The sequence below is a fragment of the Camelus ferus genome, chromosome 6 (genome assembly GCF_009834535.1).
Source record: "Camelus ferus isolate YT-003-E chromosome 6, BCGSAC_Cfer_1.0, whole genome shotgun sequence".
Classification (NCBI taxonomy): domain Eukaryota; kingdom Metazoa; phylum Chordata; class Mammalia; order Artiodactyla; family Camelidae; genus Camelus; species Camelus ferus.
Genome location: NC_045701.1, coordinates 16,465,302 through 16,490,861, shown reverse-complemented (window position 1 = coordinate 16,490,861; position 25,560 = coordinate 16,465,302). Strand labels below are relative to the sequence as shown.

The 25,560-nt window shown below is 35.3% G+C and overlaps 1 protein-coding gene across 2 annotated transcripts in view; it reads right to left on the bottom strand.

Moving 5' to 3' along the window:
• Window positions 1-25,560, bottom strand: part of SECISBP2L (SECIS binding protein 2 like) — a 46,271-nt gene that overhangs the window by 5,281 nt on the left and 15,430 nt on the right. The window contains exons 6-17 of one of the 2 annotated variants that reach the window (XM_032481226.1): window positions 25,271-25,295; window positions 24,802-24,917; window positions 19,005-19,139; window positions 17,474-17,554; window positions 16,769-16,936; window positions 16,481-16,622; window positions 15,130-15,299; window positions 14,200-14,332; window positions 12,263-12,425; window positions 10,233-10,453; window positions 9,106-9,260; window positions 5,620-5,839 (exon numbers count right to left, since the gene is read on the bottom strand). In XM_032481226.1, the coding sequence (XP_032337117.1) occupies window positions 5,620-5,839; window positions 9,106-9,260; window positions 10,233-10,453; window positions 12,263-12,425; window positions 14,200-14,332; window positions 15,130-15,299; window positions 16,481-16,622; window positions 16,769-16,936; window positions 17,474-17,554; window positions 19,005-19,139; window positions 24,802-24,917; window positions 25,271-25,295 (1,729 nt within the window). Of the gene's footprint in view, window positions 1-5,619; window positions 5,840-9,105; window positions 9,261-10,232; window positions 10,454-12,262; window positions 12,426-14,199; window positions 14,333-15,129; window positions 15,300-16,480; window positions 16,623-16,768; window positions 16,937-17,473; window positions 17,555-19,004; window positions 19,140-24,801; window positions 24,921-25,270; window positions 25,296-25,560 lie in introns of both variants that reach the window. The other variant, XM_032481225.1, reaches the window with a different exon arrangement.

Genomic DNA, 25,560 nt, shown 5'->3' with positions numbered 1-25,560 from the left:
AGCATTATATTAGTTTCAGGCATACAACATAATGATTCAATATTTGTACATACTGCAAAATGATCACCACAATAAGTCCACTTAACATCCATCCCTATTCATAATTACAGATTTTTTCTATGATGAGGACTTTTAAGATTTACCCTCCTCTTAACAAGTTTCAAATATGCAATACAATATTATTAGTTATAGTCACTGTGCTGTATATTAGATCCCCAGGACTTATTTAAAATAAGTAGAAGTTGGTAACTTTTGACGCCCTTCACCCATTTCACCCACCCGACCCCCTGCCGCTGGCAACCACCAATCTGTTCTATGTATCTATGAGCTTGGTTTGTTTGTTTGTTCTGTTTTGTTTTTTAAGATTCGTATAAATCAGATCATGCGGTGTTCGTCTTTCTCGGTGACTTATTTCACTTAGCGCAATACCCTCAAGGCCCATTCATGTTGTCACAAATGGCAAGGTTTCACTCTTTTTAATGGCTGAATAATACTCCATTGTATACATACACACATCTTCTTTGTCCATTGATCTTCTTTACCCACTTATCCATTGTTGGACACTTAAGTTGCTTCCATATCTTGGCTATTGTAAATAATGCTACAATGAACATGGAGGTGAGTATCTCTTTTTGAGCTAGTGTTTTTGTTTTCTTCAGATAAATACCCAGAGGTATAACAGCCACATCATACGGCAGTTCTCTTTTTAATTTTCTGAGTAACCTCCGTTATTGTTTTTCTTAGTGGCTGCACCAATTTACATTCCCAACAATGCACCAGGGCTCCCTTTGCTCCATATCCTCACTAACATTTGTTTTATTTTTTGTCTTTTAATAATAGACATTCTATCACGTATGAGGTAATATTTCATTGTGAATTTGATTTGCATTTCTCTGATGATTGGTGATGCTGAGCATCTTTTCATGTGCCTGTTGGCCATCTTATATCTTTCTTTGGAAAAATGCATATTTTTATCCTCTGCCCATTTTTAAATAGAATTGTTTGGGTTTTTGCTCTTGAGTTGTATGAGTTCTTTACATATTTTGGATATTAATCCCTTAACAGATATATGGTTTGCAAATATTGTCTCCCATTCAGTAGGATGCCTTTTCATTTTGATGGTTGATGGTTTCCTTTGCCATGCAGAAGCTATTTAATTTGGTGTAGTCCCATTTATTCATTTTTGCCTTTTCTTAAAAAATAAAAATTCCCTTCTATTTGCATTAACAGCTGCTGTTTGCATTTTACAGGCGTAATGATCAAGCTGTGGTGATAAAGCAAACCTACTCATATTAATATTTTTAACTTGATTTTCACCTATCAATTTATATATTGCTACAGACCATATTTTGGCCATCTGAAGTCAGGGCACATGGTTTAGGGAAAAACCTTTCTTTCCTGCAGCTACTTCAAGTGTACAATGGTCTTTCCACTTGCATTCCTACCTCATGACAAAAACATCTAGCCTCCTCCTTTATTCTCACTCTCAGTTAATAACATCATTTTCACACTCTCAAAGCACAGGAAACCTCATAGTAATCCTTGATCCTATCTTTCTCCCTTATATATACTTTCATCCCATTGAACTCATAAGTATACCATATCACCTATAGCTCAGCAACTACCAAATCTGGTCACAAGTGCCTTAGCTCCAGCCTTCTGTACCTTGCTATACATCTACAGTATCTTTCTAATTGGTTTTGTGAAATGCCCACATCATTGTCTAACTGGCTTTTTATTACCCTAGTAACCCAAACTCCTTAGCTGAGCATAACCAAGTCCTTCATAACCCATCTTTCTGGTCCTATTTATTTCGACCCCCAGCCAAGCATTCCAGGCTCTAAGTTGCCTTGAATTCTCACAGCTCACAGAAGTCATATCTTTTGTGTGTACAATTCTTTGCTCTGCATAAGCTATTCTTTTTGCATGAGATGCGTTTTCCTCCTTTACCCTTCAGACTCCTACTCATCCTTGAAAACCATCCTTAAATGTCACCTCCTTTACAAAGCCTTTCCCGACTTTCCTAAGTGAGTCAGTTATTAACCAGAACTCCCACAGCACTTTCTGCGTATTTGGTTCAAAGTATCTGTTTTACGTTTGCTGTTGTACCCTCTCCTCCCTCCTTATTCCCACACCCCCTCATCTCTGTGTTCCTACGGTTGGCATATAGTATGTGCTGGGAAAATAAGCCTTTACATTAAATGAAAAAAAATCACCCATATATTTAATTCTGCAGAAAAATAAAACCACCATACAATTAAAAAATTTAGGTACACATTTACACTTCCTTCCAACAATTTTTTTCCTCCTTCAAAAGTACTTACTACAAGAATTCATGTGAGGTCTTAGAAAAAAATCCCACCTCCCTTCCTTGAAGTGAGCCAAAGGAAGAGGAAAAGAAAGGAAGTCAGCAGACTGAGCAGGTCTGATCTCTCTGCAGGCTCAGTCTTGGGCATTCAGCTTCTTAGTGAGCTGAAAGCCAAATGGGTTCTTCGGAAAGGAAAGGGAGAGATGACCTTGGAAGCAAAGACAAGGGACTCTGTGATTAGCTAGCAAGAAATCTGTCACAATGATCAAAGAGCCACTGAGGTGACATATCCATTACAGAGGGCCCAGGCTCCTACCTTAACGTAATGGGTGAAGCTTGATCAACAATGGATGCGCACACACAACACATGACTATGACAGGGAGAAACAGAGCAGCTATGAAAGTGCCACCTGTAGGCAGGGACGGGGGAGATGGGGGTTGGGGTCGGGAAGGAGCTGAATGTCTAAAGTCAGAATAGCACATCCAGAAGTCCACTTTTGCAGAAGGGACTAGGAAGCAAGTTAAAGGCAGGGTCAAAGATCACAACAAACCTGGAAATGGTACTGATCCAAACCTACCTTGCTTCTGAATGGTTTATTTTTGCAGAACTTATTCAATAAAGCTGTTCTTTGCTTATTAACCACTCTATGCTTTCTTGTTTTGCTGGTTGGTTCTTTGTGAAACTGTCTCTTCAACTTTCAAATCACTAATGGGTTTGTCAGAGGATGAGGTGTGTGTATTTCTCCCTTGTCAGGACACAGAGAGAAGCTGTCCATCTTTAGATAGTTGTATATAGTAAAGGAACAAGCAAATGAGTTCAAGAGCCTACAGAGGAAGGGGCAGTGGTGGGGAATGAGCAGGAAATTCAAGACAGATGGACTGCACATCAAGGCTGTCCTAGCCTCCTAAGTGGTTACTGAAAACCTACTATATAGTCCTACTGGGAATTCACTCAACAGACAGGGAATTTACATCCCACTGGCTAACAGTACAGGTGCTAAAAGTCAAATTTACCAGCTGTGTGATACTGGCAAGTTATTTGCCTCAGTTCATTTTAGCTTCCTGATCTGTAAAATGCAGTACAAAACTTCTTATTTCCTAGGATTGCTCAGAGGATTAAATGTCCCAATAAACATGAAGTGTCTGGAAAAGCGCCTAGTAAGAATTCAGTAAGTGAGCTATTACTATGATACGTCAAGTACCCGTTACATGCCAAATTCCTCTCGAAGAATGTACAGTTTAGTTAGGATTTATGTTTGAAACTATTTGTTTCTTGTTAGTATGACAGAATTGAGACTCAGCTCAGGTGGAAGGAAAACAAGCAAAGGAAGCAACTAAGGTGCACACAAACAACAGTAAGACTGGATTATCATAAGAGCCTTCCTATGCTACCAACGTTTAACATCCCTTTCCCAGTTTAGTTTTTTTCTTTAAACTGTGGAAATCAGAAGAATCACTCCTCATTTTCTTCCTGGCTAACAGAACCCCCTAACTTGAGCCAAGTCCCAGAGCATGAATTAAAATAGTTCTTAGACTACCATGACGATCCCATTCTCCTTTGCCAAATACTCTGTTGCCCACATCTCCCTTGCAGCTAAAAGCAGTCATGTGATTGGCTCTGGCCAAATGAGACAAAAGGGAAAGCCTTCTGAAAATTGTTTTTCACTGATAAAAAGGGCACACTGCTTGAATCTCTTGCTTTCGACTACTGCCATGATGCCCAGGCCACTGCAGCTATTTATGGACATGATATGATGAGCACAAGAATAAGAAGCCACAGACTGAAAATGGAAGAACAGAAGGAAGGAAGGAGCTAGGGATCTTGATGACACTGTGAAATAATTCAATATCCTATTTTCTCAGGCTACATTAGTGGGTTTTATGTCTGTTGCTAAATGTATCTGATGCAGATACAGTAACTTTATGCTTTGCTCTCAAAGTAAATTATTTATGATTATTTCGACTCATTTTGTTGGCATCCTGATAAATCAGGTCATCAGGCCAGAATCTTTAAGGTTCTGTCTAAATCCCTTCTTAGAATTCAACCATTAGTTCAGAGAACTTTAGCTTTGAATGAAACCTCATAGATGACCTGAACAAACTTTCTTCACTCTCCTGAAGACAAATCTGAAGCCCAGAAATTAATCAATTATACCTAAATACTCCAGGCAGAGTGTGAAAAAGCCAAGGCTTCAATCTCTGAACACTAAATCTGGTGCTTTTTAAAAACATCTCCTAAGTCTTTGAGAGGTTTTTTCTATAACTTCTCTCTTTATGTGCCAAAATGAAGATCACTGTCATTTCCCTAAACCCACAGCTTTAGGAATTTATCTTGCAGTTAACCTTTGCGATCTGGCATATCACTACACAGAGAACTGATCTCATTTACAAACCTGGCCCTTTATCTTCTCTATTTTCAACTGGTCTCACTTCAGCCAAAGAAATGTCTGCCTCTAAGCCAGAATCACCTATCCCTGACCAACGGTTTCGTAAAGGTGCACAATAACTTATTAATTGCCTCTGGTCTGGAGCTTTGTCAGAAGCATTCCAAACATTTAACCGCAGTCACAGACTGGAAGAGCAGGAAAGAATGTGAGAAGAAAGCAAAATGGGGACTCAGTTTTTCACATGTTAAATTTTAGGTTGGCAACAAACTATCTGATAAACTCCCAGATAGATTAAAAAGAGAAAAGAAGAACAAGAAGCCAAGTTGAAGGAGGTGGCTACTCTATTTTTAAAAAATACAGAAAACGAATCAGAAACTAGATCAAGATATAGAGTACAGTATAACTACTGTTACTTTAAACATTACACTTTAATGCTGACTGTTAGTCCATATTTCTTTTTGACCAGCATCAGATTTTTAACTCAAAACAAGTGTCACAAGTCTAGGTTTGATAAACTTAGATTGAATAGTATTTAGGTCTTTTGTTTACTTAGTAAAATAACATTTTAATAATCAAGCATAAAGTATTAGAATAAAATTTCCAAGAATTTACATTTACTTAGTCTACACATCATAAGAATGGTAGGTATGTTTTGCTTTTTAAATCCCTTTGGGATTTTTTCTTTTTTTTTAGGATTTTGAAAATGTGACTAAATTCCAGAGTCTCATAGAAAGTCTCAGCCCCAAATATTCTCCTAACTTTCAACGAACATGTTTAATGCAACTTTTAAATCAAAAATTTGAGGAAAACTTGAATAATCAAGAAGATAAAAACAAAAGGCAGCATGGAAATTCACTTTCAAAATGACCAATCACTAAATTATTACAACGTTTAAGTCATTTAAAATGTTATGTAACAACTTACCGTATTCCTTTTCATTTACTTCGGAGATGGGTTCAGAAATAACACTGCAGAAAGAAATGGCGCTTGCTGCAGAGGGATTCCGAGAATGTCCCATGTGGTGTGGCACCTTTTTCACGTTCTTTAAGGCTTCCTCGGCTTGCTCCTGTTCCATTGCTGCAACCATATCTTTATATGCTTTCCTGGCTTCCTCAGTGAGTTCTACCAACTTATTAAACAGGCTCTAAAAAGAAAGAGATTTTGCCTAGTCTATTTTTTGTAATACTCTTTTATTATTATCATTAGCAATAAATGTCTCTACTGTTTCAAGATTGAATATACTTTCCAGAAGCACAAAATGTAAATGGTATGCAAACCACAGAACCTTATAAAATACTCTTGTAACTTACACATACATACACGCATACATATCCTAGAAGTCTGATGAAATTTCTTGGTTCAGTACCAGCCACTAAATGTGTTATATTAAAGTCCTTGCATAGTCCTCTCAAGGAAGCTTCCAAGTAGATGCAAGGAAAATGATGATTCAAGGCACAGTATCTTAAACGCCTTGAGACATACAAAGTGGTACGGTTTTTGGAGGAAACGTCTAACTGCTGGGCATCAGTGAAAAATTCATGAAGGAAGAAAACGACATCTGATATTGGCCTTAAAAAACTGGTGCAGTTTTGAGGGGCAGAGATAGCGCGTCCTTAGCCAAGCATGCAAAACCATAAATAAAGGTACAGACTTTAAAGGCTTGTTTGGGGAGCAGTGAAGAATCTTGTATGGGTTTGAATACATTGGAACAAGTGTACACAGGGTGATGTCCAAGGATGTAAAGCAGACAGCTGTCTCCACAGGACTTTAAAGTTCCCTGTAATATTTGCTTGTTGAAAGAACTTGAAAAAGACCAAAAAGAAGCCACTGATGGTCCAGCTAGCTGGGGCCTTGAAGATGATGAAAACATGACACTTAGAAGATAGACAAGCCAAAGATACTGGAAGAAAGGCAAATTATGAGAACAGAATAAAGAGCCTGGAAGTATAATGTGGAGCTATATAACCAGAAGTTCCTCCATCAGGGAGACAGAAATGACATGAATGGATTAATGATCCCAGTGAAATCATAGGTGATGGAGCAAGGTTGTGTCAATAAAAAGGCAAAATTCATATAACATTAAAGTTAACTTCAATAACTATGATGTCTAACGATGTTTAAAGAAAACTGATGTTTCACAGCCACCAGAAAGACAAACGACAATGGTAGTGGCTCTTACATCACAATTCAACAACATTCTACTCCTGTTCAGTGTTTTGTTTTAGTATCACATTGCAACATACCCACACGTTATATAAAGAATTTCCGATGATAAACGTGAGCTGGCCATTTGTAAGAATATGTTTAATTTTATACATAAAATTGTTTTCAGACAATGGGGAGAAAAGTACAGCACAATTTTTTTCTTCTTAACAAGGCACTGTCATTTAAGTATAAATGTAACAAGATGAAAGCATGGCAAAAAGTGTCACATTGCTAGAGGATAATGTGTCTCTAAGTTACACTTGGGAAGGAGAAGCATAAGCAGCATGCTTTATCCAGCTGCATCTTAAATTGTTTAAAGTAGCAGGTACAATAAGCTCTGCTGCTAATTGTGTTGATTTCTGAAGAGGAGTGGGTGCTAGTAATATATCAAAAGTATATTCAGGATTTGTTTATTTTTAGAAAGGAGGGAAAACAGATTCAGTTGAAAACAGCCGCTGTGTTGCATGGAACAGATTTCACAAATATTTGTTTGCAGTGTTCAACAGACCATGCACTTAAGTGAAGCCAACAAAAAGAAAATATGCATATGGAGATATAATTCTGAGATTAACATTGGCTTTACAATATAAATATGGAACATAGAAACTGTTGGGAATAAAACAATATAAAAGAAGAGAAAATAAAATTGAAGAGAGAAACTATCAGGGAATAAAAGCCTTGAATGTCAACGTAAGGACGGAAAGCTTAATTCAAAGGTTCACCTTTTATTTTTACATGGTAAAAATAACTTAGGTGCACTACCACATTACTGTGAGTAGATACACTTCACAATATATCAGTATTTCCTCTACCTTCAATTTTTGAATGTGTTTTGGTTTAAACAATAGCTTTCCTACCTCAAAACAGAGAAGGCAAGTAAAAAGCAATGTACAAACAAAACTGGCAAGCATTTTGTAATATAAAACCATACAAATAACCTAGTACATTTAATTTAATAATAAGTTCATACAATTAAAAACAAACATGTCCACTTTTCCTGACCCTGATCCCATTCTTATTCCATAAACTCTAACAGTGAACAGAGAGTACATTTGTGTGTGTGTCTTTCCCACACACCTATTTATCACCCAGATTCTCACATACAGTTTAAAGCAGCAGGCAGATAGACATCTACCATACAATTTATTAAACAATCATGTATCACCTGCTCATGCTCAAGAAATGTAAAAGGTGTCAGGGATACAAAGACAAGGGGCCTGCACTCAAAGAATTAACAGTGGTAGAGGCAGAAACGAACTACAGCAAGGCAGTGGGATACCTATAACAGAAAAGCACACAGTGAGATGGCAGCACAAATATTAATCACATGATCACAGAGAATAGGTGGGTAGATAGATAATCTAATGGGTTGTTGGAGAGAAACTGAACAGATGGGGGACAGGGGTACGCAAACATGGTGACTAGGTAGGAGAGACAGACACTTCAATATACACAAATAGTGTGGCTGGGAAGAGGGAAAACAGTCCACCAGCGGTGTCATAAAACACGTTAGAATCAACTGCATAAAGAGCAGTCTTACTTTATATACAGCTTGCATACAATTTAAAACAAGTACAACTGAAAACATTTCTATGTAATAGCCATGATAAAGTCAAGTAATATACTAGGAAACACACACACACACACAGACAAACCCTACCAGTCTTAAAATGTTATCAGTTAGTAAGCATTACTCTAAATAAATAACATTTATTTGATCATTTATCAGCCCCTATGGGCAAAACTTTGTATTAGCAGACTGAGAAGAAGACAAATACCATGGGTAAAGAATTATTCTGTCAACTGGTTTGGGAATTTCATTTTCTAAAGGAAAATCCACTCCAATGAAAGGATTCTATTCTCTCTCGAGCACAAAAAATACCCAATATATAGACTGAAGAAAATTATTTTACACTGTACAATGTTGGATTTCTTCACAGTTACATAAATTATCAAGTACTACATATTGCAACCCATAAAAAAACCCCAGCATGGCAGAAATATAAGCTAAAATCTTTTCAAAATGCTATAGGATTAACGTACATAAATGTGTTCAACACTAAAAAAGGAAATGTAATACTCAAGATTCCCAGAGTCATCATCTCACGTCTTCAAATGCTCAAACATAACACTGGCACTTGTCAAAAGAAAATGTACTACGGTGGGGGGTCGTGGGGGTGAGAGACTGTGTCTTCTAAGTCTTACCTCAGCACCAAAGTAGTTGAAGATTCCCACTACGCTAACAGGAACCAGCTTGTTCACACAGCGTCCTAGAGCTTTTCTTCCAAGGGCAAACACAAAAGGAATTTCTTGTTCCCGTGCCATAGCTATAACATTATAGAGAGCCTCATCCAGGCCACCTGAGACATCAACACACATAGAGGTTTTATTTTAGTTATTTCCTAAATGGAGCTATTTTAGCATCCCACAGCTAAAGCATTAAACACAGCAGCAGAGGACTGTGAATGCTGGTGGCACTTAGGCTGTTTCACATACTTTCCTATTTGAATTTATAGTCTATGTGGATATATGTACATATTTTCTTTTTCCCCAATTAAATTCCAAATTTCTTTAATGCCAGTATTTTTGTTTCTCCAGAGCAATTAGCATAGCAGGAGCCAAATTTCAATATAATAAACATTTTTTAATTAATTAAAAATGTTAATAGTGGCTGATTTCTTTATCCGATCTCTCAGCTCAAGTGAGCAACCTATGACATGCAGTAAGACCGACTGCACATTACTGTTCCATTGGTATTTCTCCCCTATGGAGAACATGCCTCCTACGGCTACGTGATGCATCTGTCTAGTCCAATCACCTGAAGTGTCTCTACCATGAAAAAGGACAAACACGGGTGCACGACATGGTACAAAGAATTTGCGTGCGCGCTCACCCAAAAGCCTGTTACTGCTGGTTTCTGAGAGACAAATCTCTACCACAAACAGGAGCAGAGACCTTTATTGTTTTCAAGAGAAAAGAGGCACCAAAGGAAGGTAATGTACACATTTTTAAAGTAGAATATATTTGCAGAGGCAGAGACATGCACTCTTACTAGTCCTCATACTGATTACAACACAGGGGACAGTTGGTTGGCCCAACCTAAATCCTTCACTAGTGTTCATAAATGAGGATTTCCTTTACAATCTGATTTCAATTTGAGGACTTAATTACAGATACTGAAACATTTCCTTTTCTTTCCTTGTGTTCAATATTATGTTTTATACCTAAACTTCGTTAAGAAAGACAAAAGGCTTCCACTTAAAAATTCACTGTATATTCTACCATTATACTACATAAATATCAAAACACTTCGAAAGTTAAAATGTTCATACCTTTGGACTGGATTTTTTCACAATTTGGGGAGATTATAACACACTTGATTTTGTTTAACTTCATATGTTTGGTGACCTCCCTTAGACCCATGACCAGCCGCCTCCTCGCTTTTGCTCTTACAGGGTCTTTTTGGTAGATGCGTTCCTGGAAACTGACAAGCTCTTGAAGAAGAAGAGTCACACATTCATCAATCTCTTTACAAAGAACCTGATTACAATACCTGTAAAGGAAACAAAAAATGGGTAGTTATAAAATTTACTTTAGGAAAAAAAAATACATTAACAGGTTTTTCATAAAAAAATCAAGTCTTTAAAATCTCCTAAATGCTCAGTTAACTAGAAAAACAGAGAGTTTTTCTAAATTACAACAGATTGGCTTTTATGTAAGGGCTAGATTAATCTCAGGGAAGTAATATTCAAACTCCCTTATTATTAAATTCCTTATGATATAAATCAAACATTAGCCTGCTACTAGATAAAAACAGGTACAGTGTTTTGGTAAGGAGATAATGTATAAAGTTATTTCATCCCAATGAATACTAAAGATGGTTCTGGTAGTGAAGAAATTAATTTTATGAATGCTAACTGAATGCTCCAATACTAACAATTCATCCTCCACACTTGAATAAATAACAATCTCTGGACACTGGTTTCCTTAACCATAAAAATAAGGAATTAGGTATAACAGCCTCAAAAGTCCTGCTAACTCTGAAAATCTATGGTTACAGAGGATGAACTTGGTAATTAACCAAAGAGGTCTTGAGGTAAAATCACATGCCCTCACATCAGGCAAGGCAATTGAATGAGGCTCTTTGTGAGATCATGTATGCCTATAACACAAAACAGAAAGGAAGTAAGTATGAGGCCACTATTGTATTTAATTTCAAGGACAAGAAAGTCATTCAAGTTCACTTACTCCTTATATATTCTACTTTTCTAATTCTCACCCATAATCTCTACCACAAGCAGGTACCTGTTAACAAGGAGAATCTGTGTAATTTATAATCTAGGAATAGCCAGGTCAGCATATTTCCACTTCCATACATTATATGATGGGAAAATCTAGGCCTGCTATTCTTTAGTGAAAAAAAAAAGTTTTGTTTTGGAAATTTTTTTTTTAACGTTTGAGAGAAAAATGTTTAAATAAGTACAAGTATGACATTACTTCAGAAGAGAAGATATAACTGGACATACTCAGGAAAGGTTAACTAGCATAAAGCATACAAAATTAAAGAATGCAATTTTCTTCATTCTGTTTTTCTTTCAAGCTGTTTACTTCATACTTATGTAACATCTTATTCCCCACGTGTTTCCTTTGCTCCACATATATTATTTGACATTTAATTAACTTCCTAAATCTAGGCAAGAAGTATTTACTCAAAAACAATAATATAAAGAAAAGGAACAGAACAAAACAATGTGGTTTGGATTAACACAAATTTTACTTTCACCCTGGGATTTTTTTCATATGACACTTATAAAGGTAAAATTAATTCATCTACACAAATGTTCAAACCCTAGAATCCTTTACAGCAATAGCTGCCAGTTGAAGATTATTCACAGATGGGCATTTTAAAATTTAGAAATATTTGCTTAAAAACAAATAGCATTATGTAATAGGTTCAGTTCATGTAATAGGGTCTTAGAAACATGTTATTAATTGGTTACAGAGGTGTTTTTGAAGGTCCAGTAATATAAACAAAAAAGCAAAAGCATTTGAAGAGGAGAAATGTCACAGTACAGCATTTTATACATAAGCCGTTAAGAGGCCAAATTTTCTCAGTATAAACACTAGATGACATAAAAAGAATATATTTACTGTCAAGTCACTTTCATATAAATACTGATAGATGACAGAAGACAAATCCTTTACATACAATAAAACCAGCTGTTAAACAAATCTGAAAGAATTCAAAGACCTTTGGTATTCTGTCTGCTCAACCCACTAAGTAATAATGACAATATTACATTCAGAGCTACTATCAAGATACTTAAAACTATTCAACCTCAACAATGAGACTAAAACTTACTCTCTAAATCTTTTGCTGTGGATTTTGGTTATTGTCGAAGATGCCATTGGACTGCCTATCCCAGAACTCGCCGGAGAGCCTTGTGACACAGGTGTCATACAGTACGGAGAGTTCTGACTTGCTGGAGAGAGGGATGTATCACTGGGCATGCTCAGTGCAGTATCTGTGGAGACGTGGGGTGAGGGGAAAGAATTTAGAAACTCTGAATGCTGAAAAGCTCTGCAATGACCAACGCAACTTAGAATGGCAGTTATCTTTTATATCACTTCCAAATTCTCCAGAAGTTAACAAGTTGAGCATTGTTCAGATCACAAACGTTTCTCATACACTACAGAAAATACTCTGAAAAAAATCAAGCACAGCCTACAAGTCTACACAGAACAGCTGAGAGAAGGCCAAGCTATCTAAAACATGTATTGCAAGGATCTAAATCGAAGAACAAAGCACATATTAACTTTGGCACCTCTTGCCAGATCATATTGCCTGTTTCCTCCATATCTATTTTTCCACCTACTTCTTGGAAATAATTTAACTGTCTAAAAATTCCTGTTGCTGCTGGCAATGATGACTTCTACCTCACTTGTTCTCTCCACACCACTCCTGATTTTCCAGGCACCACCCCAGTTTCTCTTTCATTTGGTCTTTGCTTCTGTGCTCAGGAAGCCACATTTTCAGATGCCATCCCTTGCCTCAACTGCTTCCTTTAGTTACTGCTTCTTTCCTAACCAGCTGAACTCAGGAAATGAGTTAGTATTTGTATATCCAGTCATTAATTTGCCAAGTTACACAATTATCTTATCTCCCTACTGTGTTTAAAGTCTGTATGAGGGTTTACAACGAATTTAGGATTTAAGCCTCAAAAATGCCACAGACCTACTATGTTACACCTGCCCCTCCTCTTAAATATTTCCCTGAAGAAGTAGCTTCAAGGAAACCACTCTCAAAAGTAAAAAAAAACTTAGTTCAATATCACTAATTATCAGAGAAATGCAAATCAGAACTACAATGAGGTATCACCTCATACCAGTCAGAATGGCCATCATTCAAAAGTCCACAAATGACAAATGCTGGAGAGGCTGTGGAGAAAAGGGAACCCTCCTTCACTGCTGGTGGAAATGCAGTTTGGTGCAGCCACTGTGGAAAACAGTATGGAGATTCCTCAAAAGACTAGGAATAGACTTACCATATGACCCAGGAATCCTGCTCCTGGGCATCTATCCAGAAGGAACCCTACTTTAAAAATGACACCTGCACCCCAATGTTCATAGCAGCACTATTTACAATAGCCAAGACATGGAAACAGCCTAAATGTCCATCAACAGATGACTGGATAAAGAGGTGGTATATTTATACAATGGAATACTATTCAGCCATAAAAACTGACAACATAAACGCCATTTGCAGCAACATGGATGTTCCTGGAGAACGTCATTCAGAGTGAAGTAAGCCAGAAAGCGAAAGAAAAATACCATATGAGATTGCTCATATGTGGAATATAAAAAAAAACAAAACATAAATACAAAACAGAAACAGACTCACAGACATAGAATACAAACTTGTGGTTGCCAAGGGGGCAGGGGGATGGGAAGGGACAGACTGGGATTTCAAAATGCAGAACAGATAAACAACATTATACTGTATAGCACAGGGAAATATATACAAGATCTTGTGGTAGCTCACAGCAAAAAAAATGTGACAATGAATATGTATATGTTCACGTATAACAAAAATTGTGCTCTACAGTGGAATTTGACACAACATTGTAAAGTAACAATAACTCAATAAAAAATGTTAATAAATAAATAAATAAATAAAAAATTTAAAAAACTTAGATAAAATATGGAGCATATTTAGAACAATAACTAGTGATGGCTTGCCTACCAATTAAAATACTCTGGACCATTCCATGAGAAGAAGGGGGAAAGGGATGATCTTACCTTCTTGGGAAACAATCTCCTGTGGCAAATCATCAATAAAATCTAAGTGCATTTCTACTGGTTCCTCAGATCCCAAAAGATTGTGGTCCACAGTTAAACGGCCCTTCTTTTCTTCTCTTTCTTTCAAAATAACCTAAAAGTCATCACCAGTCTTTAATTACTGATTACTCTTTAAGTATGTACTGAATGATTAAAATGTTCACTATTATACAGTAATAGTAGTTCACTTAAAAATGGACATATGGATTTTGGTTGGCTATGGAAAAACTGACTGGCATAAAGGTAAATGTAATTTTAGGCACTGTAGTTTAAGGAAATACTATATTCAAAATGAAGGGAGGCAATTATTCTATGTAATACCATAGCTATCAAACCACATCTGCTTCATTTTTAAATCCTAGTTTTACAAACTAGAGCTTACTGCAAAATGGATAAAATACAGAGTTTGGAAACCAGGTCATATAGTTACATTAGATTTACATTTTGCAGTTTTCAAGTGTTTGGACATGGACTACCTCATTATGCTCCTCCTAATAACAATACAGAGTTAAATAGAGCGGATACTATCCCCAACCTATAGAAGAAGGTGACAGTAAAAAAGGTTTGCCTAAAACTACACAATTAGCACTGAAGGTAGTAGTAGAATCCCTGGCTTCTGATTCCCAGGGTCCAATGTTTTTGGATGCCTAAATGTTTAACTTTTTTTTTTTTTTTAACCTTCTGACAGAACTCATTCTCCAGGGCCTTGCTGAACACAGAAAGATAGTCATGATGCTGATATCCCCAATCTCAAATTAATTAGTCATCATAAAGATGCATGCCTACAAGCTTTTCACAATAATCTGCTGGCTAAAATGCCACAACTACTTCTGTAACAGATTTAAATCCTTATTTATTGTGTAAAATAAACATCCCCAGATTTTGGCTTACCTTTTTAAGTGCTGTGGGCCGTTTTAGTTTTGCAATTTCCTTTTCTTTTCCTTTTTTTGCTTTAGAGGAAGTAATGTCCAAAGAATTAAAGGATGTCAAACAGGGCTGACTTTTGGTTAAAGGTTTTCTGTTAGTAGAGTCTTTAGTGTGAAAAGAAGCTGCAGTGACCACTAAAAACAAACAAGAACATTAGTTTTACTATTATGGCCAACTCCACATAGTTTCAAAATTTCTAATGATCAATCTGTAAGAACATCCTCTTCTTATTAGAAAACACATCATAAAAGTAGGAGCAGTACATGGTCGTGCAGTGTCCATCAGATAAAGCTCCAAAGATAACAGATACAGATCCAGAGTAGGGATAAACTGTTAGTTCTGGTCTACTGCAGCAACCCTCAAGCCTGGCAATTCCTTATCTTTTTGTCTGAAAACAAAAGACCCTTTACATAGGAACTCAAGAAACAGAAAATGCAATTCTGTCTCTCAACATCAGTGCTTTCTGTTGGTGCCTTTCCCTTTCCTTTATCTTATTCCTCATCCTGTAAAACAAAGACTACAGAAAGAAATGAGGGAACAGGTCGGAACTGCTGAGCTCTAAATCTGGCGAGGTTTGTTAAAATACAAATTACTGTTTCAGTAGAAAGCCAGCTCTCTCTCTCACACACTCACACACACACATATGTGCATGCATGCACACACAATTTGATGAAAACTCCTGTTTCCCATTTGTCTTTAAATTGGATAATGTAACAGTTATAAAGCCTAATTATCTGTGATTCTTATTTCAACCTTTGAAGAAGAAAAAAATTTGGCTGGTTCATAACGTATATCCTTTGAACAGAGACCCGAAGGTCCTAAAGGAATAAACTACACTGATGCCCGAGGAAAGAGAGTTCCAAGTAAAGGAAAGAGCAAGCACAAAAAGACTGAGCCAGGAGCACGTTGCGCATGTCTGTGGAACAGCAAGGGGGCTAACGTGGCTGGAGCAGTGTGTGCAGAGGAGAATGACGATGAGGGCAAGAAGGTAACAGGATCAGTTGAGACGACTTAGGACTCTGGCCCCACAGACCAAGTGAGATGAAGAGCTACGGAGGGTTTGGAGCAGGGGAGTGATATAATCCAGCTTATATTTGAAAAAGATCACTCCTTTAGGATAGATGGGGGCTAGAGGAAGGGGAGAGTAGGTAATAGGAGGCACTACGCTGTAGAACAATGATGGGGGCTACTAGGGTGGCGGGAGAGCAGCTACTGAGCAACTAGGCCATGGATTTCTTTAGGTACATGTAATTTAACAATAACCAAAATATATTAGCAAAGGCAAACAGCAAACTGCTCAGATTAACGATCTCACCTGTGTAGGACAGAGGTCTGGTATTGGTAATCTGCCGTGCTTTCATAGCTTGCTGCTGTTTTTCCAGAGCTGCTAACATGTCCCCCAAATCTAGCTGCACAGGGGTTTTACTCTTTTTTCCAGCTGCCTTTGATAAAGCTTCCTGCAAGGCAAACATGAAAATATTTATTTTTTGTTACAGTATGAAGACATGGCAATTTAAGATGATTATATTTGTCACACTTCTGTCCATCCCCGCAAGTCTACCAAATAAACTTCCATTATTTGTTCATAAAAATGAATATATACCTGTAGTTTTTTTTGCTCCATACTTATTTCTGAATATTCTTGAGCTGTGGCAAGGGCTGCTGCTAAAGCTTTCTTCTTCTGACTTTTTGCACGTTTAGGAACAGAGGTGGTGATGGGAATTGGAGTCTGAACTATATTGATCGGTGAATTTTCAGGTAAATCATCCAACTATGATAACCACAGAAAAACATGTTAGTGATTCCATAAAAGTCTAAATGTAAGGAAAGACAATCCAGAATGTGGGATGTTCTACAGTATAACTGAACTTAGACTCTTCAAAACATTCAATGTCATAAAGGATAGAGTGAGACGGTGGGACTATTAGAGACTGGGAGACTGGAAAATAACAGAGGCAAAACAGCATTTCACAATAGTCATGCTTGTCTGGATCTTGGACTGAAAATAAAGTAACTCCAAAGTAAAGTTTTGCAACAACTGGGGAAACTTCAGCATGATATATGCTTTATGATGTCATTTAATTAATGGTATTTTCTTATCAGTAATGGAACTATGGATTTCACTGGGAAGTGTCTCTGTTCTGGCTATACTGAAATAAATACTAAAGATCAGTACTAAATACACTTTTCTTCTGTACCATGCGGCCCTTAAGTCTTGAAACTTATCTGCAATGTTTCTTTTCGACACAGCCATAGTTCCAATGATGTTCAAATATTTTGTTTATCATTAAAAAAAAAAGTCACTTACTACTTTTGAAGAAAGTTTCTGTTGAATATTCTCGTCTTTAGCATTTCCATTCTCATTTAGTTCTCGAAATCCATCTTCATCCTGAAAGTTTCACACTTTAAGTAAAAACAGAGTTCAAAGCAATAAACTCTTAAGAGCTTTTTATAATGCCTAAGAGTAACGAAAAATGGGAAAGTAATTTTTTTTATTCACCACTGAACTATTTAAAGACAGTCTTAAAAAGGAAATCTCAACTTGTAAACACTAAAACACAGCTAATTTCATTATTCAAAGATAAGGACATATCCACGTATGTCCACCTTTGGATTTCTGCATCTCTATTCCACTTTTATTAGTAATTCTACCCTAAGGAAGGTAGGACAATAAAAAGAAATTCAAAAAAGATTTTATCACATTTCCCATAATTTGGAAAAGATTTTAAGCAGGTGGCTTACTACAAATTTCTTTAATATATTCCATGTCCGTTACTATACATACCTGCCAATAAGATTAAGTTTAAAAAAATCTCCTATTCAAAGTCATTTCTTAACCAATATTCTCCTTTGCACTGAAAATTATATCTCATTTTTTAACTAAATGTAAGTATGGAACCAATCATATGGTTAAGTGCAAACAGTGTATCTACCACGTGTATTGTTCTTGACAGAATACTTGAGAAGCACTCTCAAGTCCTTTAGGTCAATTACTAAGCTTACCTAACATATTATTCATCTTGAGTCTCTGGCCTCAAGCATATTTAAACTCCATCTAGTACCCATTTTATAGAAACTATACAACAAAAGTGAGTTATTCTAACGAGTTACCTGGGTTGCTGTTCACCATCTTGACAACCAAATTCTACTCATTCTTTATAATCTATTCCAAATGTTATCCCTATCACACCTCAAAACCAAAGGGCTCTGTCTCTCCTCTTAACTCCAACCACACCCAGGAAGTATCAGCTGTGTACATGTCCATATTCCTCTTATCACACAGTAACTTCCCCGGAGGGGTGCGTTTACTCATCTTAATGTATCATTCAGAGCACCTTACTTTACACATATAACAGGCCTCTAATGAGAGCCATTTAGATGAATAAATAATAGAAACATTGTAAATAGATTATAAATTGTCTATCTATTAGAGAAAGTAAAATAGCCTTTTATCCTCCTTCTCCAAGACTCCCCTGGCTAGTAGCACAAATTAAGTAGACTGAACTATGCAAATCTGAAAATCTTAACAAATAGACTGACAATAATAAAATTTGGGGAAAAAGTTTCATACTAGGTGAAACAAGATCAAGTTCTACCTCTACATGTTACCTCAAAATGATGACTACTCATGACAAAAATTTACCAAAAAAAATAAATAAATTAAGTTAATATTAGACCAACTATACATAACCAAGATAAAAATGAGTCAATACTTCTAAGTAACTTACAATCTAGTAGCAGAGTCGCGTGTTAAGACACAAAAAGTACTAATAATGTAAAAAAAATTAATTTCTTAATGAGAACATTTACTATAATGGTTTACAGTTTGAAAAAAATACCTCAAAATATAAAGACTCAGAATTTGGGTCGCCTCTATGAGATTGACTGGGGTTTAACTGTTTATTATCTTGTCTCTTCTGCAAATTCTGTCTTCTTTCTGAAGAAGTACTATGTCCTCGGCATCTGAATCCAACCTAAGTAAACCCCAGAGGGAAAAAAAATGTATTATTTTTAAGTAAAATGCTTTATTGAAGTATAACATAAAGAAATGTATCCAGAAGTGTACAACTAAGTGAATTTTCATAAACTGTTTAACTTATTATAAAAGGTTAAAACTTTTGACAAATAAGGTCATTATAAGGAAAAGATGAAAATGTGATAACTAATACATGTTACTTTTTCCCCCTTGTGTATGAACATTTATATCAGCTTTATTTGTAATGCCAAAAAGTGGAAACAAAGCAGATGTCCTTCACTGGGAGAATAAACTCACTGTGGTATATTCATACTGTAGAACAGCACTCAGTCACAAAAAGGAATGAACTACTGATATACCAACAAACTGTATGAATCTCCAGGGAACCATCCAAGTGAAAAGAGACAATCCTAAAAAGACTGTATGAGTTTATTCATACAACATTCTTGAAACAACAAAATCATAAAAAGGGAGCACAGATTAGTGGATTCTAGGGGTTAAGGAGAGGCTGGTGGGCAAGGGAAGAGAGTTTGGCTATAAAAGGGCAACATGAGGGATCCTTGAGGTAATGGATCTGTTCTGTATCTTAACCATATTGATGTCAATATCAGGATTGTGATATTGCACTAGTTTGGCAAGATGTTACCACTGTGAAAAATTGCACATTACTTTTTTATAAAACTATTTTAAGTCTTCTAATATCTGCAGTTTCGTTTTTAAATTCCTAGGAAAGATTAAAAAGTTTAAATCTTGTTTACAAAAACATAAATTTAAGAGAACAAAATTTTCAATCACATAAGTTATTATTATCCAAGCATCACATCTGCAAAATGTTCAATTGTCAAAAGAGCAAGAAAAAAACACATTAAGCATTTTAAGAATCTTAAGACATTTCAAGTGCCCTCTCTTAAAGTACCCAATGCAGCTTATGAAATGACTCTCTTAACCAGGATACTTCAAGAAGATGTGAAAAGTATGATCTTTATCAGTTACCCAAAAAGTCTAACATTAAACAGAACTTGATGCAGACCTGGACTGGACATGTTGGTATACAGGCTTTGGATTATGAAATCAAAAATATGCACACAAAGACCTGGAAGCACCTAGCAATTCCCATGCTAAGCAACTGGTCTGAAAAGCCTTGCTCATAAGGAATGGAATTTTATACTCTCTTGGGAAGTAGACTGTACGGCAGAACTATAAGTCAGAGGATAGTCATATAGTAAGTGTAATTATTTCTTAGAATATGCACTGTGACAACTGGGCTACTTCCTATAAACTACAAGCATTTGTTAAGAAACTAGATGATTTTCCAGACACCTAACAGTTTCTTGGTTTTAAATATTTACCTAATTTTAAAATAGGCTCATGAACATGGATAGAGATAAACAGAGGAATATACATGTGATGAACAGAACAGAAGCAAAATTTTAGTAAGATCTTAGCATCTAGCTGGTAGCTATATAAATGTTCTCTTTAAAATTATTTCAACTTTAATGTCTGTTTAGAAATTTTCATAATAAAATATTTTTAATTGGCTAATGAAAAGAACCTCATACAAGGATGGTAAAACAAATGCAATTTATAATGCCCAGTACTAAAGAAACAACTAAATTCACATAAATTTTTAACACTGAAATGAGTACTAACAATCAAGACCCAATATAGGGTGAATAAGAATCGAGAGGAGAGGGTACGCTAAGCATGCACGAGGTCCTGACTTCCATCCCCAGTACTTCCTCCAAATATATATAAATAAACCCAATTACCACCCCCCATAAAAAAAAGAAGAAAAAAACATTAAAACATTTATTAAAAAAAAAAGAATCAAGAGAATAATTCTTGATATAATTCTTCATTTCTTTGTATAGTCACTACCAGAAAAAAGTAAAAGTAAACCTGCCCTCTAAACAGGATTACAATTATATCAAAAAGTAAGCCCTGCGAAGTGGGTGGGGAGGGACAAATTGGGAGTTTGAGATTTACAGATACTGACTGGTACATATAAAATAGGTAAACAAGTTTATAGTGTATAGCACAGGGAACTATATTCAGTATCTTGTAGTAGTAGCTTACAGCGAGAAAGAATATGAATATATGTACATTAATGTATGACTGAAGCATTGTGCCATACACCAGAAACTGACACAACATTGTAAACTGACTATACGTCGATAAAAAAAATGATAAGAAAAGTAAGCCCTGTTGTAAACTAGACTTAGTATGTATGTATGAATGCTGTTACAAACATGAAAAAAACATTCTTTTAAAAAACAAATGCAACTCGATTCTTACACTTGGAAACAAAGTTCTGGGATTAAATTAAAACCTCCACACTAATGGGCCCAAAGTTCATGAGGACCAAATGTGCAAGTATTTCAATTATCTCTTAGAAAGAACTAAGAAACTTTTTTTCCCAGTTCTTCTAAGAAAAAGAGTTTTGCTGACAGAAAGTGGGCATACAGAAAAGAACAAAGCAGAAACTTTAGCTACAAATATATACTAAGATTTTTAATGACTAGCACAAAATTAATACTCAAAGATTTGTTTTCACTTCCTATTTATGTAACAAAAAAGAAGAAAATACTAGAAATTGATGAGGAATATGTACAAATTTATTTTCAGAAAACTATACAACATTTCTGAAGAAAACAAAAAGGTGACTCAAAAATTGGAAGGCTTTTTTTTTTCTGGAAAGATGCCATATCATAAAGGCAATCCATTCTCTAAGTTAATAGATTAATTTAATAACTAATGGAACAAAACAGAAAAGACAGAAATAGATTTCAATATATATGGAAATTTAACAAGTGATAAAGGTAGTTATCTCAAATCAGTGAAGTAATGGTCCTGTCAATAAATGATTTTGGGAGATTTGGGTAGCCACTTGAAAAATACAAAGCAGGGCCCATAGCTCACAACATCCACCAAGACAAACTCTAAACAGAATAAAGATTTAAACATAAAAAAACACAAGAGCATAAACACTTCAGAGGAAAACAGGCTAATCTTATATAAAAATAAACTTCTTAATGCTACTTAAAACAAACTTGTATATGCTAATAGTAATACACAAAGTCAAAAGTGAAAATCTAGCAAAATGTTTGCAACTCATATTACAGACTGAGGTTCCTATACATTTTTTAAATTTGGTAAAAGCTTGATCAAACTAATTAAAAAGTGTACCAAAAAAGAGAAATCAAGATACAAAAAGGGGCAAAGAATATAACAAGTTCAAGAAAAGTACAAAAGGCCACTAAACATATGGAAAGATGCACAACTACATTAACACCGTATTTCTCACTAATTGGCACAAGTCCAAAATCTTGAAAACACGTGATTTCTGAGGCTATATGGAAACAGGTGGTCTCCCAGTTATTGTTGAGAATGTAAATGGAACAATCTGGTGCTATTTACCAAATAACAGAGGTGACTCTGCCTTTTCACTCAGCAATACCTCATCTAGGAATTTATTCTACTGCTATATACACACATTTCTAAATAACACTGCAACATGTCTATAATACTTTATAAACAATTCAAGTATCCATCTATAGTACTTCAGATATTAACAAGGATATATCCATACAACATTAGGAGTTGTTAAAAAAAAATAGTGTAGAAGCCCTCTATGTAATAATATGGAAATGTCTCCAAGATACATTGTTAAGTAATGTGAACAGAGAACAGAACAGAGTGAATAAAACATAAGATACAAACTTGTATTTATTTATGACATGAAGAAACTCTAGGAAAATATACAGATATAGGGAAGAGAAGACAGGTGGACACGGGGTAAAAATAAGATTGTTCATCATACAATCATTTTCACATCTTTCATTTTTCAATCTATTCACAAAATAAAACCATTTTAAAAAACTTCAGTTTTTAGATTCTGTCCATCATTTAAAATTAAGGCTACAATGGAGTATAGAAAAAAATCTGTTTTTCAAATGTCAAAACACTGGTAAGAAAAAATTAAAAATCACTGCACTGTACAGTAGTTAAAAAAGCACAGTACAGGTGCAAAAATCTGATGAATGAAACAAAAATGCCCAGAAACATGTAAGATATAAACAATTAGCAAATGACTAAAAGGGTAGCACAAATCAGAGAAAAGGATGGATTACAGTGTTTAAAGGTAACTAGTTAAATACTCTGAAAATCAACATCATTATGTTGGATCATGCATGAGAAAAATTCTCAGATAAAGTTTTGAAAAACATTACACTATAAAAAAAAGCAGAAAATACACATGAATATTAGATTTCTAAAAGACTTTATAAGCGTCAAAGCAATCAGAAATTGCTAAAGGGGGAATCTTTTGACTCAAAAGAAAAAAAAGATTTCTGCACATCAAAAATCGAACTACACACTTAAGAAAAGTATAACAAAGCCTCAGAAGCAGAAAAGAAAAAACACACACTGTTCAATATCTGGCTGCAGTTCTTTTGGAAAGAGAGACAAAATAAACAACCGTTTATACATTTGCATGATTTTTTTTGTTGTTTTTTTCACCATTCCTCACCAGTTTTGAGGCAGAGATAAAGTTTTTCCGTATCAGTATTATTTCCTCTTCTGTGGGCTACTGATACCAAAAGTACCAAAACTGAGACTAAACTTGGCAGGTCTAGCAGTTACAATTTCAACATAAAATTTCAGTACTTAACCAAACATTTTGTAGATTTTGTTTATCTAATCTATATAAACAATTCTTTTTTTAGCTCTTTTGTTTTTAATCAAATAAAGCTAGACTGTCTCACAAGCCTGCCACAAACAATAATGACTCATTTTTGCAATAACCATAGGGAAGAGGGCATTATTCTGCTTGTTCTCCTGACAGCCTAATTAATGTTAGGGTACATCTGAAGTACTTCACCTCAGGGAGGCAAAGGCACAGGCAAGTATTTGGTTTATTTAATCCATTAGTAACTTACTCTTAGTTCATGCAGAGCTATTTATATAATAATTTCAAATTCCTTAACTAGATTTAAGGAATCTAGGAACTCTACCAAAAACTTAAAAGGGAAAAATACTGGCTAATGAATACCTCCCTAATTTCATAGACAACCAATGCGGGAAGACAGTTATTGGAAGTTCGTGGCAGTATGTAACTTGCTCCACTGTACTGCAGCTAGATCTGTTCCCTAAGACCAGGAAGCTGCCCAGTACAGGACTTACAGCACACGGAAGCCATCACTATGGCACCGCAACAAGCATGGGGGATGGCCTGTGATGTTTATAATCCAGTAAAGACACATGGACAAGGCTACAGTCCTGAAGTGCAAAGAAACAATATTTAAGGCATTAAAATGCTTTTAACTTTATATGGATAAGAAAAAGTCACAGAAGATGAATCAGGACTGGAGAGCATTCTTTTTTCAAATTAAAAAATATCCAAATATATTTCCTAAATATAGAAAAGTAAAAAATGGTATAATATACAGCCCACTTACATTTAACATCTTGCCATTTTGCTTCATTATTTAAGTATTTTTATTGGCTAAGCCATTTCAAAGTAACAGATACCAAGATATCTTACTTTTAAACAATGCAATATGCATCACCAAAAATTAAGGACACTGCCCTTGAAAACCACTATATCATTTATAATAATTCGTATCACATTACTCAAATTTCTTCAACCTAATTCAAATTACCTGTGAATTATTTCTTTGTTCAGTCTGCCTTCCACCTCTAGAAAATGTCTGATTTTTCTCCATCCAAGGTTTTTTCTGAGTTGCCTGACAAGTTACATTGGACCAATTTACACCACCTGCTAACAAATGAGATTTTAAAATATAATTAAACTATAAAGATGCCAAAACCTAAAGTGCCCCCTAACTTCACATACTGAAATTTAGTCACTATAAATTAATACTAGAAAATTTTCCAGAAACTTTTAAGTGATATTCCAGTTCTTAGTAATATTAAGTGTCATTTTTGCCAGAATACCTCCAGCTGGGATTTTTTCAATTTCATCAGTAAAACTGTACACTCAAATTAACCTGAATCTCTTTGGAAGATTTCTAATTTTTCTGTAGCATCAGCAAGCTTCATGCTTAAAAGCAAAACTTTGACATGGACAAAGAAGAAAATATAGCAAAACACTATGCAGAAAATAAGTACCTGCACATATTGATGATTCCACATGCTAAAAATAGAAACAAAAAAGACAATTATTTTCTGTTCAACAGTAAACACCAGATACCTTGTAAAACATTTCATAATTCCATCTAGTGTAAAGCATGCTTATTATAATCTCAGGAAAAATACTTCTCTATAAATGAATTTTTTTAATTTATAACAAAATGTACCAAATACTTTGTAACCATCTTATTACTATAGAAATTAATGAAAATCAACATTTCAGCTTTAGCAGAGGGCACAAAGATAATACTGCCATAGATGACTGATAA